The sequence below is a fragment of the Lagenorhynchus albirostris genome, chromosome 1, assembly GCF_949774975.1.
Source record: "Lagenorhynchus albirostris chromosome 1, mLagAlb1.1, whole genome shotgun sequence".
NCBI classification, from domain to species: domain Eukaryota; kingdom Metazoa; phylum Chordata; class Mammalia; order Artiodactyla; family Delphinidae; genus Lagenorhynchus; species Lagenorhynchus albirostris.
Window position 1 is genome coordinate 91141956 of NC_083095.1, and position 15714 is coordinate 91157669.

Below are 15714 nucleotides of genomic sequence, written 5' to 3' on the forward strand. Positions count from 1 at the left end.
CCCACTTGCCGCGGAGCGGCTAGGCCCGTGAGTCATGACTGCTGAGCCTGCGCGTCCGGAGCCTGTGCTCCGCAACGGGAGAGGCCACAGCAGTGACAGGCCCGCGTACCGCAAAAAAAAAAAAAAAAAAAAAAAGTTATGCAAGGAAAATCATTAGTTGAAAATAAGAGCTCAGTTCTCCTAATCACTAGAATTCAGTAATGTCATCCCTTGGGTCTCTCACAGATGAGAAAATAAATTCTTCTATCTGAAAAACTCCCAATCAGTAGCACTAACCCAGAAATTTGAATTGAATCAATATTATGTGCAAAGCACTGCTGAAAGGAAGGGAGTCTCAATCCCAAGTGTCTTCCAGAGGCAGGCAAAAAGCTAGGACTTAAACTACCCAAGGCAGTGGAAGCGGCAACCTCTTAGAGATAGGGGTCACTCCCAGGCCTCAGAGGATGGGAACTTCCACGTACCAGTCAGAGGAAGTGTTGACAATGAAGACAGGATAGGTCAAAGTAAACTAAGTATGTTTTCAGAAGAAAAACCTTAAGGGAGCAGAACCCTTCATATAAAGAAATGACAAGGCTTCGTTGTTTTCCCAGGGGCCTGTGTGGTCCGAGATGCCACCGGGAGCGTGAATGACACCATCATTTCTGGGATGAACTGCAATGGTTCAGCAGCCTGTGGGTTAGGCTACGACTTCTCAAGATGTCGACATGAACCATGTCAGTATGGGCTGATGAACAATTTCCAGGTTTGAACCTCAAAAAATAATAATGTTTATTGCTACTGCTTCCATTTTTAGAACATCATGTATAATGAAACTTCTGACTCCCGCAACACATTGGTTATTGACTATTTCGAGTTCAGCAAGGAACAATTCGTGTGGGAGGAAAGGGAGTCATACAGGCATTCATTATGTGGTTACACTCACTGTGGTGGGGAGAGAACAGGCAGTTGTATGAATTGCGTCACCAGGGAAAGATTACCACCGCCATTATGCATCTTCCAATCAATTGTGTAAGATTTCCTGGTGAGGAGATGGAGAGACTTTGAGACTTTGATTAGCTAGCACTAGGAATGCATTTCATGCCTGGGCTTCAGCTCAGGAAAAGCCTCTGTTGTGGTCCTGGAGTGTGTGGAGGACAAAGCCAAGAGGGAAATTGTGAGTGGCAGTTGTGGGGAGGTAAGTGAGGGGGAAGGAACAAGGGAAGTTGGGGAAACTGTGGAACTTAAAACATATTAATTTGTCCGAATGATTGGTGAGCAGAGGGAGAAGCAAATTTGTCGTGAAGGCTTCATTCATCTAGTTTAACAACCAACAAAGAGAAATTAACTCAGCTGAAGTCATTATTCCAAAATATAACTTAAATTGATAGAATCTCATATGTCTCAGATCTAAAATTATGTTTAATGAGCACAGAAAAAGCAAAGGTTTGAAAAGCCTCTATGTGCAGGAAGAACAAGAAAGGCTAATGCCTTTAAAAAGATTGGTAAACAGCTGGGTCCCTCCTCAAACCTTATTAAAATACCACTTTCTGCTGAATAGAATTTCCCATTGTCCAAGAAACAGATGCCCAGAAAGGACAGAGGGGGAAAATGTTGTCAAAATCCTTGAAATCATTTCCCTGTTTATTCTTTACAGTATCTTCTGGATGTATTGTGGTGAGCATTTATTATTTTTATTTAAAAAAACAGAACAAACAATAACAAAGCCATTTCCATTTTGAAAAAACAATTATTAAGAACTTGAGAATGAAGCAGGGGAAAAAATATATGATTAGAAGCAATTAGCTTATTAAAGAGATTCCAAATCACAGAAAGTGGAAACGGAAGCATCTGCATAAAATTTTGGCTTACATTTTTTTTTTTTTAACTCTCTGTTGGATGAGTCTCCTTACTTGAACCTCTCTCCTCAAGGTCATGAGCATGGTGTCAGGGTTTGGCCCCCTCATCACTGCTGGCATCTTTTCTGCAACACTCTCCTCAGCCCTGGCCTCCCTCGTCAGCGCACCCAAAGTTTTCCAGGTGACAAAGACACAAAAGCATGTGCTTCTCCCCTCCTTCTGTTGCCACTGAACACGGATCAAGCTGAAATATCCATTCTCACCGGCAATCATTTTCTATCGCTTTCTGAAGCAGTTTAATGTTTGCATCTGGCTCCAACGCTGTGTCTGCCACATAGTCAAGATCAATACAAATAATATAAAGAATGATAAACTGCAGTGTTAACTTGTGCTTTATATTACGTATCACTTCATCTTTCCCCAAATCTTGTTAGAATCACCCAGGGAAAATGACTGTGCATAGATATAAATGACGAATTTCTCCTCTTCTTTTCCATTAGGCTCTGTGCAAGGACAACATCTACAAAGCCCTGCAGTTCTTTGCAAAGGGATATGGGAAAAACAATGAGCCCCTGAGAGGATACTTTCTCACTTTTGTTATAGCCATGGCGTTCATTCTTATTGGTTTGTAGTTTTCTTGTTCTTATTGAAAGCCAAAGAATTCTGATTACTCATAGGGTTTTCCTTTGAGCTTGAGACATTACCTGTTTTATGTTTAATACCCCATTTGGGAATACTGGAGTCTTTCTAAGAAGGAAATGAGAAATCCTGTGTGTGGAGGGCCTTTGAGGACTTGAGGTGGGCTTTGGACTATAATCTCTTCTTTGAATCTGAATGTGGGAAATCCATCCAACCAAATGCAACCGAAGCCTTCCTCTAACCCACCCAATACTGTCTAATCCCACTGTGTCCCCCAGCTGCCACCTGTCTTTACATCTCCTGACAGCCAGCAGGAGAGTTGAAGTGTCTGCTCTCAAAATGTGGTCTGTTGACCACCTGTGTCAGAATGAAAATCACCTGTGGGTTTGATAAAGTGCAGATTCGTTAGGCCCAAGGCCAGAGTTAGAATCTCTGGTGACGAGGAATCTGATTCTTACAAGTTCCTGAAGTTCACAGACCACTAAGGTTTGCGAACCACTTACCTCAGCTCTTTCTCCTTAAGCAATAATCTCGGCTCCTTCTCCCTAAGCAATATAGAAACAGCTACACAATCTTGGAGAGGCACATGCGTCATGGTTAGCCTGCACATTCCTCACTCCTCCCTAGGGTGCCACGGTGGGTGAGCATATTAGAGGAAAAGAGGCAAAAGGCAAGGATGATGGTAACTATGCATAGACAGGCAGAGCCGGATTCAGCAGTGGTGCCAAACGATGGGGGCTCCGCCTCACCACATAAACTCAGGAAGTGACTCTCTGTATCTACACATAATCAGTCTTTTGTTTATTTTTTTTAAAATCTATGTTTGTTACATTTGTAAAAATTAAGTAAAAAAGTGATGATGTGTAGATATGTTTCAATTGTGTAATTTAAACTTTAAGACTTCAAATTATTGTCCTAGACTGCATTTAAGTGATCAAATAGCCCAAAGTTTTAAAAATCGTATAAATCAAATAATACTCTCAAAGGTCACTCTTTCAGAACGCTGTAGATTAGCTTCGTGGCGCCAGCTTCGTGGCAGCTACTTTTTTTTTTTTTTTGTGGTACGCGGGCCTCTCACTGTTGTGGCCTCTCCCGTTGCGGAGCACAGGCTCCGGACGCGCAGGCTCAGCGGCCACGGTTCACGGGCCCAGCCGCTCCGCGGCACGTGGGATCTTCCCGGACCGGGGCACGAACCCGTGTCCCCTGCGTCGGCAGGCGGACTCTCAACCACTGCGCCACCAGGGAAGCCCCGTGGCAGCTACTTTTGCCTACTTTCTTGCTGGCATCCGTGTTTTAGAGTCACACCCAGCTGCCACCTACGTTTGCATCACTGAGATTGATAGCTGTCTGATCTTCAGATAAACGAGAATGTCTCTAAATTATTTTTATATCATACAGTAAACAACCCAGCTAGGATTCAAACATATTGGACATTTAGATACTGAGGTAAAACTTTTTTTGGCAAACCATGGGAGGTAGAATTCTCTAGAGATGTAGAAAAGTACAAATGACTAACAAAGATTCTGAAAGTCAGAGAGAGCAAGCTGGGTATATGCAGAGGTGTATCCAGTTAGATGGTTCTGGTGCACTGGTATTTACCTAACCTGTCACCCTGCGGAACCTTTTGATTGTATACAAAGCAGATAAAGAACACTATGTTTGGTACCTCTGATATAGCTACAGGGGAGTTTGTCATCTGCCTGGTCTCCAAATACTCTATCCACTTCCACTCGAATCTTCTGTAGGTAGAGGTCTTGATTGTCTATATTTTTTGATTGGTAAGTTTTCTCGTTTCTTACTTTATAGAAACCCTGGCTGAAAATATATTTGTAAATGAGTGCAGCCCCAAAGAAAAATCACTAACTTCTTAAACTTTGACGGATGCTAGCTATGCTTTCAATTTCCAAATAAAGTCAAGCTTCCAGCAGGCTATAACAGCTGTTCAGCCCCTCGTCTCATCACTCATATGTACATACTCAATTCTGCTTCGTTCACAGCGGAACTGAATACCATTGCTCCCATCATCTCCAACTTTTTCCTGGCCTCATATGCACTTATTAATTTCTCCTGCTTTCATGCCTCTTATGCCAAATCTCCAGGTAAGTTGACTTTTCAAAACTAAAATAAACCTAAGCAAACAGTTTGTCTCAATAAAATGAAATAAGTCAGTGAAAAGTGCCTGATTTGTGTTTATATGTTTCCTTATATCCTAGTGGGTGGTGTAATTCACTTTATTTTGGTAAGTTGGGGGATGACTTCTGAAATAGAAAAAGAATCATTTGAGCAATGGCCTTTTTGACCAACCATAAAGTCAATTTTCTCCTGCAGCAATAAATTATTCACTGCAAGAGAAACCACATTTATTTCAGCAATAGAAAAACACCACTATTTATTTCCAGGGTGAAAGTGACCACAGAAGTGGAATGAATGTATATATTTGCAACTTCCTTACTATCAATTTGTTTCCTGCCCATGGTGCAGAAGAGAAGGATGAGTAGTTCCCACAATTACCTGCTGAGTGCAGTCAGTGCAGATTCACACTGAAGCTGGTGACATCCCTGCACTCCTCACACTGGTGTTTAAAGTGGTGCAAAATTTCACATCAAAGAACCTTCCCCTATCTTTGTCACCCCTCACCTCTTCTTTGCTTCCACCGGCCAGTTAGAAGAAATTCTCATTTTCTTCTGCCTTTCCACCAGAATAGAGACTTGTCTTTATCAACCCTCAGAAAGTTCTTCACTACAAGGACTTTTATCAAGGATATAAACACATCTTCACTTTATTAGGGTCTACCAGGAACTCAAACCTCCTTTGGAAAACCTGCTGCAAATATGACAAAATATAGATGGAAGGAAAGCCTCATCCACTCAAGGTCACTAGGCTCCAGAAGATAACTGAAGAATTTTTGTTTCTGTTTTGTTGCCTTGTTTTAAATAGAGAACAAAAGGTTCTGGTCAGTGAATACAGCAGATCATAGAAATGTGTGCTGCCATACCATGTTGTGTTCATTTTTAAAAAGCAAAGTGAAGTAACTGAGGTTGGCAGGGGTAAGAGTGGAAAGGAAGGAGGAGAAGAGGAAGACAGAAAAAGAGGAATAATAGAAAAGCACAGAAACATACACACACACACAGAGTCAGACTGAGAAAAATAAAGGCATTTCCAGTGATGTTCTTGAAGTGCTATTTCCATCTTGTGGCCAATTTGGAAATTGCTCTTGAAGACGGAAAGTTCTGTTGTGTTTTGGCAACTCCAAATTTAAAATATGCTTTACCCATAGACCAAATGTGCCGTTCAAATCGGAGCTTCTTTATCCTGACCATACTGTCTCCCAGCTTCTTTCATTTCAGGGAACTAATAGAACACGGAAACCCTCATGCATATATGAATGGTGAGAAATATTTTCTTTGCAAAATGCATGATAAATTAATGCATCAGGTTTAAGAAGCCATTACAGAAAAACTTCTCCCTCTTTTGCCATAGATTATTATTTCTGAAAGGGCAGGCACGATCCTCTTAGAGTAAAAGCAGAGCTAGCACGAAGTCAGTGGATTGACTTGATGACTGCTCTGCCTTCCCCATGGGAACAATAAGCCTATTGTCTTAACCTTCTCTTTCTTGAGCCACCAAGGTGTTCATCCCACAAGCACCGCCCCCGCACCCCGTTACTCCCCACTCTTTCCATCTCTCCTGCCTCCTTTCAACTCTTGATGGCATAGATATCAGATGCTTAGGGATTCGTTGTTTGGGAAGACATCCTGGCATGCAGGAAGTGCGGAGGGGCTATGACTGACACATTTTCTACATTTCACAGCTTTCTTATTTGGTGTAATTACACCTTCATAGGCCAGGGACCAAGATCACAGAAAGCAAATAATAGAGTTAGGAACTTGACCTAAAAGTTCTGATTTTTATGCTAGGAAAGAACACATGTTACCTACAGTCTAATAATACACAGTGGTATGATGGTGATAGTGTGGAAGGTTTTCTTGGGCACATAGATTTTTTTTTAAATTTCAGGATGGAGACCTGCATACGGTATTTACAACATGTGGGTATCTCTTTTTGGAGCTATTCTGTGCTGTGCAGTCATGTTTGTCATCAACTGGTGGGCAGCTGTCATCACCTATGTCATTGAGTTCTTCCTCTATATCTATGTGACTTACAAGAAGCCAGGTAAGATAAGATGGATTTGTATTGCAGGGGGTTTCCTAAGAACTCTCTAACTATCCATTCACTCAACAGATGTTTATTTGGCAGCCTCTATGTGTTTAGGTGTGCCATGTGTATGGTGGATATTAATAATATAATGTAATATGATACAACAGTTAAACTCGTCGAGCACCTTAAATGTACTCATTTAATCCTCACAATAGTGCTGTATATTAGGTACTATTAGCCCCATTTTACAGATGAAGAAACTGGAGTTCAAAGAGATGACCACTCGCTGAGGTAACCGTCAGGATGGGATGGAGCTGATATTTTAACTAGAGTGTGTATGATACCAAGCCCCACAAGCTGTCCAATGTATCACCTTCTAAAGTCCTGATAAACGAGATATAGTCCCTGTCCTCAAGAAGCACAGTCTTACACATAAGCACTTAACTATACTACAATATAGCAAGCACCGTGAGAGTGACATGAACAAGTTACTGAGAAAAGGAGAAGAAATGACTAACTGTGAGTAGAGATGTACAAGAAAACTTCCCTGGGCTTCCCCGGTGGTGCAGCGGTTAAGAATCCGCCTGCCAATGCAGGTGACACGGGTTCCAGCCCTGGTCCGGGAAGATCCCACAGGCCGTGGAGCAACTAAGCCCGTATACTACAACTACTGAGCCTGCACTCTAGAGCCCACGAGCCACAACTACTGAGCCTGCGAGCCACAACTATTGAGCCCGTGAGCCACAACTATGGAAGCCCGAGCACCTAGAGCCCGTGCTCCGCAACAAGAGGAGCCACCACAATGAGAAGCCTGCGCACTGCAACAAAGAGCAGCCCCCGCTCGCCACAACTAGAGAAAGCCCACGTGCAGCAACGAAGACCCAACATAGCCAAAAAAAAAAAAAAGAAAGAAAATAAATTTATAAAAGAAAAGAAAACTTCCCTGGTTCATGGCTTTTGTTCCCAGGGTCAAGCACTCAGTAGGTACTTATAAATATTTGTTGAATGAACACATAAGCTACTTTAAAAAAAAAAAGGGCAAGAGACTAGGATTGGTTAATCAGATAGAGCCAGGGAAGGTTATTCTAGGCAGAAGAAAAAGTGTGAGTGAAGTTAGGAAGCATGCAAGTATGTGGCGTATTTAGGAAGCTCCAAGGCCTTTAGCACGATGGAGTCCTTGGGTGCTGAGGAGAAGGGGCCTGAAGGTGAGCCTGGAAGGGTAGGTTGGGCCAGATGAACAAGCTTAAGTGTCGTGCTAAAGAATCTGGAGCAGCAAGAAGCTGCCACAGATCATTCAGTTGGATCTGAACTTTGGATGTTACCTTTAGAACCAGTGAGAAGGATGGATTGAAGCTGGGAGAGGCTAGAGATTAAGGAGTGCAGTACTCAGAGGTCCAGTCTCAGGGGCCAGACAGGCCCTGAGCCATCCTCACACTCTCCTTACCATTACTCCACAAGTAAGATAGAGAAGGTAGTAACTACTTTGGAGGGTGTGCTTTTCTTTATCACTTTATCCATTTTTAACATCAGGTATAATTTATGTATGGTAATATTAACCCCCTTTAGATGTACAGTCTGTAAGTTGTAACAAACTTACCCAGTCTTGTAACCAACACCACAATCAAGACAGAGGACATTTCCGTCATCGCTAAAAGATACTGTTTGATCTCTTCCCCCCAACTTAGCCCCTAGCAACAACTTTTCTGATTTCTGTTCCTATAGCTTTGTCTTTCCCAGAGTATTATGCAGAACCATATAAAATAGTGTGTAGCCTGTGTGTATGCTTTCTTTCACTTAACATGAGGTTTTTAGATTCATCCATGTTGTTGCAGGTAAAAGTAGTTTGTTCCTTTTTGTTGTTGAGCAGTATTCCATTGTACGACTAGATCTCAAATTTTTAAAAATGTATTCACCTTTGATGGACCTTTGGGTTGTTTCCAGCTCGGGGTGATTATATCTAAAACTGCTATAAACATTCACACACAGGGCTTTATGTGGGCACATGTTTTCATTTCTCTAGGAGTGGGATTTATGATTACGTAATAAGTGTACACATACCTTTATAAGAAACTGCCAAGCTGTTTTCCAAAGTCGCAGTATCGTTTTCCACTCCTAACAGCAGTGAATGGAAGTCCTAGTTGCTCTGCATCCTTGGCAGCACTTATTACTGTCAGTTGATTTTTTTAAAAAAACATTCTAATTGGTGTGGTTTGGTCTGCATTTTCCCAATGACTAATGATGTCAAACATCTTATTTGCCATCCACATATCTTCTTTTGGCAAGAGTCTGTTTAAATCTTTTGCCCATTTTTTGAGTTGTTTGTTTTCTTATTATTCAGTTGTAAGACCTCTTTATATATTCTAGATGCAAATCCTTTAGCAGTACATGTTTTGCAAATGTTTTCTGCAGGTCTGTGGCTTGTTTTTTCATTTTCCTTACAGTTTTTTTTGAAGAGCAGACATTCTTAATACTTATAAAGTCTAATTTATCATGTTTTTCTTTTATGGTTGGGCTTTTTGCTTCTTATCTATCTTTCCCTAATCCAAGGTTACAAACTTCTTCTGAAAGTTTTAATGCTTTAAATTTTTAATTTATGTCTCAACCATTTTGAGTTAATTTTTGTATATGATGTGAGGAATGGCTCAAGGCTGATTCTTTGCATATAAATATCCAATTGATTAATATGGTTTTTAGAAGAATGAAATAACCTAAGGTATGCTAAATGCCCAGTGCATAGTCAACACAATCAATATTAACCTTCTTTATCTCCAGATAATTATATCTCATCATTTTCCTGGCTATTCTGAGCAAGACTGGGGAGGTGGCTCTGTCTGCCATCTGGGATGAATCTGTACATTCCCATCAGGGACTTCTTATAAAATTTAGAGGATCCATCTAATATTTAATTTTTTAAATTTAAGTCAGGACATGGCAGTGCTTACCTCCCTTATTATGAAGATTAGGTCCTAAAAAATCAAATTAAAATGCTTGCTAAAGACTGCCCTCTTCATGGACATCTGGAAGTAAGAATTCCCAAGCTATTCAGTTTTATTATTCAAATATAAAGATTGCTGCACACTGTCTATGTATGCAGAAATGCCTCTTTTCTTTTCAGCTTAAGAATTGTGAAGTCCTCTTGAATTTATTCAGGGGCTGACCATTTTCCCAAATCTATCTGCCTGCAATGTGGTTATAACACAGCCTATCCCACCGAGTAAGGTTTCTTAGGCTGCAGCTCTAAAGTCTGATCCTTAGCTGGAAAGAGAGGTCTCACTTCTAAGAATTCACAAAGTGTTCATAGAAGGACACACTGCTCCTTCTAGGAAATACTACATTATGTTTTCTCTTATTTGGGCGCTCGTCACTGCTGACGTAGCCAAGGAAAATCATAGAAGGGAATGGCTTATAAAAATATTCACAGTGTACAGAGGGAAGCTGGGTGCTTTTATGCCAGATTTCTCCTTCGTCCACAGATGTGAACTGGGGCTCCTCCACGCAGGCTCTTTCCTACGTGAGTGCTTTAGACAATGCTCTGGAACTAACTACAGTGGAAGACCATGTGAAAAATTTCAGGTAAAACTGGCTTCTCAGGCATCCTGGTGTCATTTCATATTAGAAGTAGCTTTCCTCTATGGGAGACCAATGCACTAGTCACACGCTTTATGGATACATTCTAAGATGGGCAGTCTTACAAAACTGCCACATTTTCATGACAGCACCTCCTATGAATGAGTGCTTCTTTTCTTCTACTCTGAGCTGTGCCCACCCCCAGCTATAATCTCTCATAGTGCTGGCTGTCACCTTCCATGAACAGATAGAGAGGGGATCTCAGTGACATGATTTCAGAGAGATGTCCCCAAATCCCTACACACATTAATCATTGTTGCTGTCTCCATTCAGCTTACGGCTTTGTGGCTTACTGAATTCCCTTAGGAGAAGTTACACTCTAAGTTCTTCATTAGTTATATCTTATTTTGAATGGAACCTCAAACCACAAGCTTTGAAAGGAGGGTGAAGGAAAGTAACATGAAAATACTGGTTGGAGAAGGACTGGTTGTATTGGGGATTTGGGATAGGGTATTGTCCAGAGGAAAAAGGGAGGGGGAACCGAAGACCACCTTTTCCTTACTTTACATTTTTACTGTCACTAACTAAACTAAGAATACAAAGATGGCAAGATTCGCAGGAAGTCATGATGATTCAAGACTTCCAGTGAGAAACCCAAGAAACAGGAGAGCAGTTGTCCCATTTTGCCAAGGCTTCTGTACCAGCCCATTCCATTGGGGTGGTTCTGGGCTCACAGGCTTCTTGCCATGGCCAGTTCTCACATCTTCTCTTCTCCACTTCCAGGCCCCAGTGCATTGTCTTAACAGGGGGACCCATGACAAGACCTGCTCTCTTGGATATAACTCATGCCTTCACCAAGAACAGTGGCCTTTGCATCTGCTGTGAAGTCTTTGTGGTAAGAGCCACTTCATCCCCTGAAGGTGCTTTTTCCTGCCTGCTCACTTGTGTTCTTTTACATGAGCCTAACAGGTACACACAGTGATAGGAGAATGGCAAGGCATTTTGGCCAAGGACGCTTTTCCTTGATTCATATAGCAAGGACTAGCAAGGGCCCATGATCCTGAATTTAAATGAGTGGATAAAATGTGTTTCAGATTTCACAAGAGACCAACTAAAAGTGATAAATATTTCTAAATGATGGCCTTTGAGTCAAGAAAAAGAGAATTGGCTCAGAAATAAAATGAAAATATTTGGGGTGATAACTGTCCCCAGAAATATGAAAGGATAGAATGAGCCAGAGAGCACTATTATATAGATTAACTGATGAGGAGAGAGCCAGACAGAATGGCCTTAAATGAAAGCAAGTAGAATTTAGATTAAATATTTGGGGCTTCCCTGGTGGCGCAGTGGTTGAGAGTCCGCCTGCCGATGCAGGGGACACGGGTTCATGCCCCGGTCCAGGAAGATTGCACATGCCGCGGAGCGGCTGGGCCCGTGAGCCATGGCCACTGAGCCTGTGCGTACGGAGCCTGTGCTCTGCAACGGGAGAGGCCACAACAGTGAGAGGCCCGCGTACCGCAAAAAAAAAAAAAAAAAAAAAAAGATTAAATATTTGGATAAACTTGATGACACTACAGATATCTAGGGAGTTAAACCAAGTTTTCCATGCCTTAGATAAATATTCAGAGCTGAATGAGTTCCTTTTTTGTTCAGGAAGTATGTGGTAGACTAATGATAACTTATTCATGGTTTTCCCAGGAGGTATTCAAAGTAGATGCTAGACATTTAACCATAATTATTGATCAATCATCAATCTATAAAGTGAGGAGAAAGCATTAAAATTATAACAAAATAATAAGTCTAAATTCTCCAAACCAGCTACTTCTACTTGTATTCGCAGTGTGCTCTCACGTGCTCTCTCTCTCTCTGTGTGTATGTCTCCCTGTTTCTCTCTCTCTCTCATGCTCACAAACCACTCAAAATCCTCAACAGTGCCAGTGTATTATTACTGTACTTACCTATTCTTCAAAGTATTTTCCTACAGTTTTTCTTATTTCAATCTACATAACAGTCTAGTGAGGCAGAGAGGAAAAGAAGCCCTGTTCTCACTATACTGATTAGAAAAGCGAGATTCAGGAAAATTAAATTATGCACAGGGTCACATGACAAGAAAGTGACAGAGCCAGCATATCGGTCCAAGTCAACCAATTGTGCTCTGTGTTACAGCATGAGGAGAAAGCCTTAGCAGACTTGTATCCCTGAGAGTGCTGTTAGAATCAGATACCACTCCCTAAACTTCCAATACTTGCCAGGGAATAGGGCTGTCAGGAGGCTACGTAACCCTGGGGCCAGCCGGCTGTGCAATGATGCAGGGGTTAATTCACCACATGTCATCATGACCAGCACTTAAGCATCTTTTTACACTTGGCAATACTCTAAATGCAATATGAAGCAAGATGGTCATATTCTCTTTCCTCTAAGTGCTTATATGATAGTAACTCAAACAATATAACTCAATGTAATAATCCCGTAGGCGGTAGAGGGAATCCTACTGACTGCATAAGATTGACAGGTTAAGTAATGACCAACAGTGACTCCAGAGGATTTTTTAAAATCTTATCAAGCACCCTTCTCTCATCTTTGGTGCCCTGGATTAATGGATTTCATTTTGGCCAATAAAATACAGGAGCCAGTTTTGATGGAATAAGCAGTTTGGGGGGTTTTTCTTCTCTAGCAATTTAGAGAAAACTTAGTTTAGCAGGCAATAAAATATCTTTAGGACAGGAGAAATGAACTTGGAGTATAAACAGTCATATATTAGCAAGGGAGAAAAGGTCTTTTTATAGAGATGAGATATTACTTTAAATTAACCCTTTGCTGCTTTAACTGTAATAAAAAACAGTATGATTCTGGAATATCATTTCATGTGAAATAGGTACTTAGGTCTGTATCTCTAATGGCCCTGGTTGTTTGACATGTATATTGGACCACTTTATACATCACTGTGCTGGTCCCTCTGAGTAAGGCCCAAGAGCCTTGCTCCCAGGTGCTGAGGTTCTCTTGGGGACAGAAAATAGTTACTGTATCAGTTAATGACTTTCCAGTTAGCTACTCTCTGTGAGCTCCTGGGGCTGCAGATGCTGTCAGCATTTTTCAACTCCATGCTCAGTTGTCAATCATCTTTGCAAAGAAACAGATGGAAGGGGATGTAGTGGAAGTTGACCTACCATTAAATTTTTTTTCCCAAAAGCATAGTGGTTGGTGGTTAGGCCAACCTTGTGGCAAAGGTTAAACGGTAACAATGATGTTGAGAGATAACAATTTAATTTTTAACTCTAGGAAGCTCATGCTTATGGACTTTTGAGACACACAGTCAAGTTCTGAATCACTGTTTTGCCACCTATTAGCTGTGAGTCCCTTGGGCCCATAATTTATTCTCCCTATGCCTCAATTTTCTCAGGTATAAAATGGGCATAATAATGATGATGATGATAGCACCTACGTTTGTTACAGAGTTGTGAGAAATCTGTAAGATAAGCTTTCTAGTAGTCAGCTCAGTGTCTGTCAAATAGTAAATGCTCAATTAATTTTAGTTGTTACTGTTGATAGTTATTATTATGGTATATTTTCGATATACCACGGTTAACATTTTCATTCTGAAAATATATCCCCTTCAGCAGAAACCTAAAATACCCTCTCTTAGAGAAACCAGGTCCAAACTTTGGATCTTGGACTCTTAGGTATCCAGTGGCTTGATCAGGACAGAATAGTGAGATACGCACTCCCACCCAAATAATCACCCAACAGCAGGCTCTGTGCTCCATCCCTCTGGTGAACTCCGGTTACTTGAAGTGCTGACATGAAGTGCCATACACTACAAGGAAGAAGCAAGACTCAGAGCTCACTGGCATTTCGATGCTGGTGGGTAGACAGAAAACATATGCCCCCAGCTGCCATTTCCTGCAAAGAGGCATTTTTAAAGGACTAGACATTGTAGCCCTGGAAGCTGCTGAAGTTGAAATTAAGAATTATTCTTTTGCTGGGCCCCAAGCCCGCACTGTAGCCTTCCAATTATTCAACTAACTCTTACACTCACCCATCAGAGCCTCTTCCTACCTCTTGCCTTATTCTACTAAGCCTAAAGATTTCAAATGAGGGACCCCTCATCAGGACAAATTGGGGGATACTTTTTAAGGAATCCAGCTTGGTAACTTAAAATAATGTCTATTCTTCTCCTGTAAATTACCTTATAATAACTCAGTGATACACTTATATCCCAGAAGGCTTTATATTCAACACGTAATTTTCTTTTTCTTGTGTGCCTCACTCCTCTCACCATATGAAGACTACGAATAGGATTCCACCTTCTAGCACCCCTTCGCATTTCTGAGTATAGCCAAGTTCAGTGGGTTCAGCAACAGGCAAATATTCACAACACAAGGGTTGTGATCTCCATCAATTCTACCCTGTGTACCATGGCTTAAAAAACACTGCCTTTCTTTGTCAGTTAGTTTCCTCACTTATTCATAGTAGCCGGAGAGATAGTAAAACCAATCATTGCAGATTACTTAGTTTGGACTTATGTACCCTTAATTCTTCGGGTACACTACATTCAGTTCTAAAAATATTACACTGTCAGCTCATCAAGTGAAAAGGCATCGTGCTTCAGCAGTCACTCACTCATATACTTCTCAGTTTTGCATTTAAAGGAAGGTTGTTTTTTTTTTTTAATTAAAACAAATATACTTTAAAGACGGAAAGGTGGCCCAATTGATCTGGGATTTAAAATGCCAATCAGATAAAGTCATTATTGCCAGAAAGTGCAACACTTACTTCTTTTCTAAATTTTGTCTTAAAACTGCAAAAGGCTTTCAAGTTTACAGTGGCATCTTTTATTAAGTACATTGTGTTGTGTTGGCTGAAAAATAAAGATTTGTTTTTTAGATTGCTTCTATTTTTTATTTTGAAGCGTTAAGAAAAATATTAGGTTGAATCATGTGAAATTTACATTTTTGGATGTCAAAAGCTGTTGAATATTGGCAATTTCATATGACGAAACTATAGTCAATAAAACAACACCCATATTCTACTTCTCCTAATTAACAACAGTTAGCATTTTTCTTAGATGCTTCCACTCACTTTTTAAATGAAATAAACCACTGCACATCAAGCTAAAGTCCCCTTTATAGCTGCTCAGCCCCAGGGATCTGTCTCCAAAGGCAACGTTATCTGAGTTTGACTGATTTTCTTCTAGTCATTTCACCTATGTGTACCAAGATGTAGATCTATTTTGATTAATGTTTTCCTACTTATTAATATTCTTTAAACCTTGATTGTCCTGAATAACTTTTGAATAACTATTCAATAACCTTGAATAACTTTTGACCAGCTTCCTCATATAGATCCCCTTTTAACAAGATATCATCCTGTTACCCTTTCTCTCTCTCTCTCTCTCTCTTTTTTTTTGTTGGAAAATTTACAAAATATCTTAATAAAATCTAAAACTCTCTTTGAATTCGAAGAATCTCTTAAGAAAATTAGAAAATTCAGGTAAGACAACCAACTTTTAACTCTA

At 40.7% G+C, this 15714-nt stretch overlaps 1 protein-coding gene across 3 annotated transcripts in view; it reads left to right on the top strand.

The window, feature by feature from the left end:
• Nucleotides 1-15714, top strand: part of SLC12A1 (solute carrier family 12 member 1) — an 89895-nt gene that overhangs the window by 39808 nt on the left and 34373 nt on the right. For all 3 annotated transcript variants that reach the window (XM_060149422.1, XM_060149409.1, XM_060149413.1), the window contains exons 10-16: nucleotides 591-742; nucleotides 1909-2016; nucleotides 2336-2459; nucleotides 4472-4573; nucleotides 6492-6647; nucleotides 10106-10205; nucleotides 10983-11094. In XM_060149422.1, the coding sequence (XP_060005405.1) occupies nucleotides 591-742; nucleotides 1909-2016; nucleotides 2336-2459; nucleotides 4472-4573; nucleotides 6492-6647; nucleotides 10106-10205; nucleotides 10983-11094 (854 nt within the window). The remainder of the gene's footprint in view (nucleotides 1-590; nucleotides 743-1908; nucleotides 2017-2335; nucleotides 2460-4471; nucleotides 4574-6491; nucleotides 6648-10105; nucleotides 10206-10982; nucleotides 11095-15714) is intronic.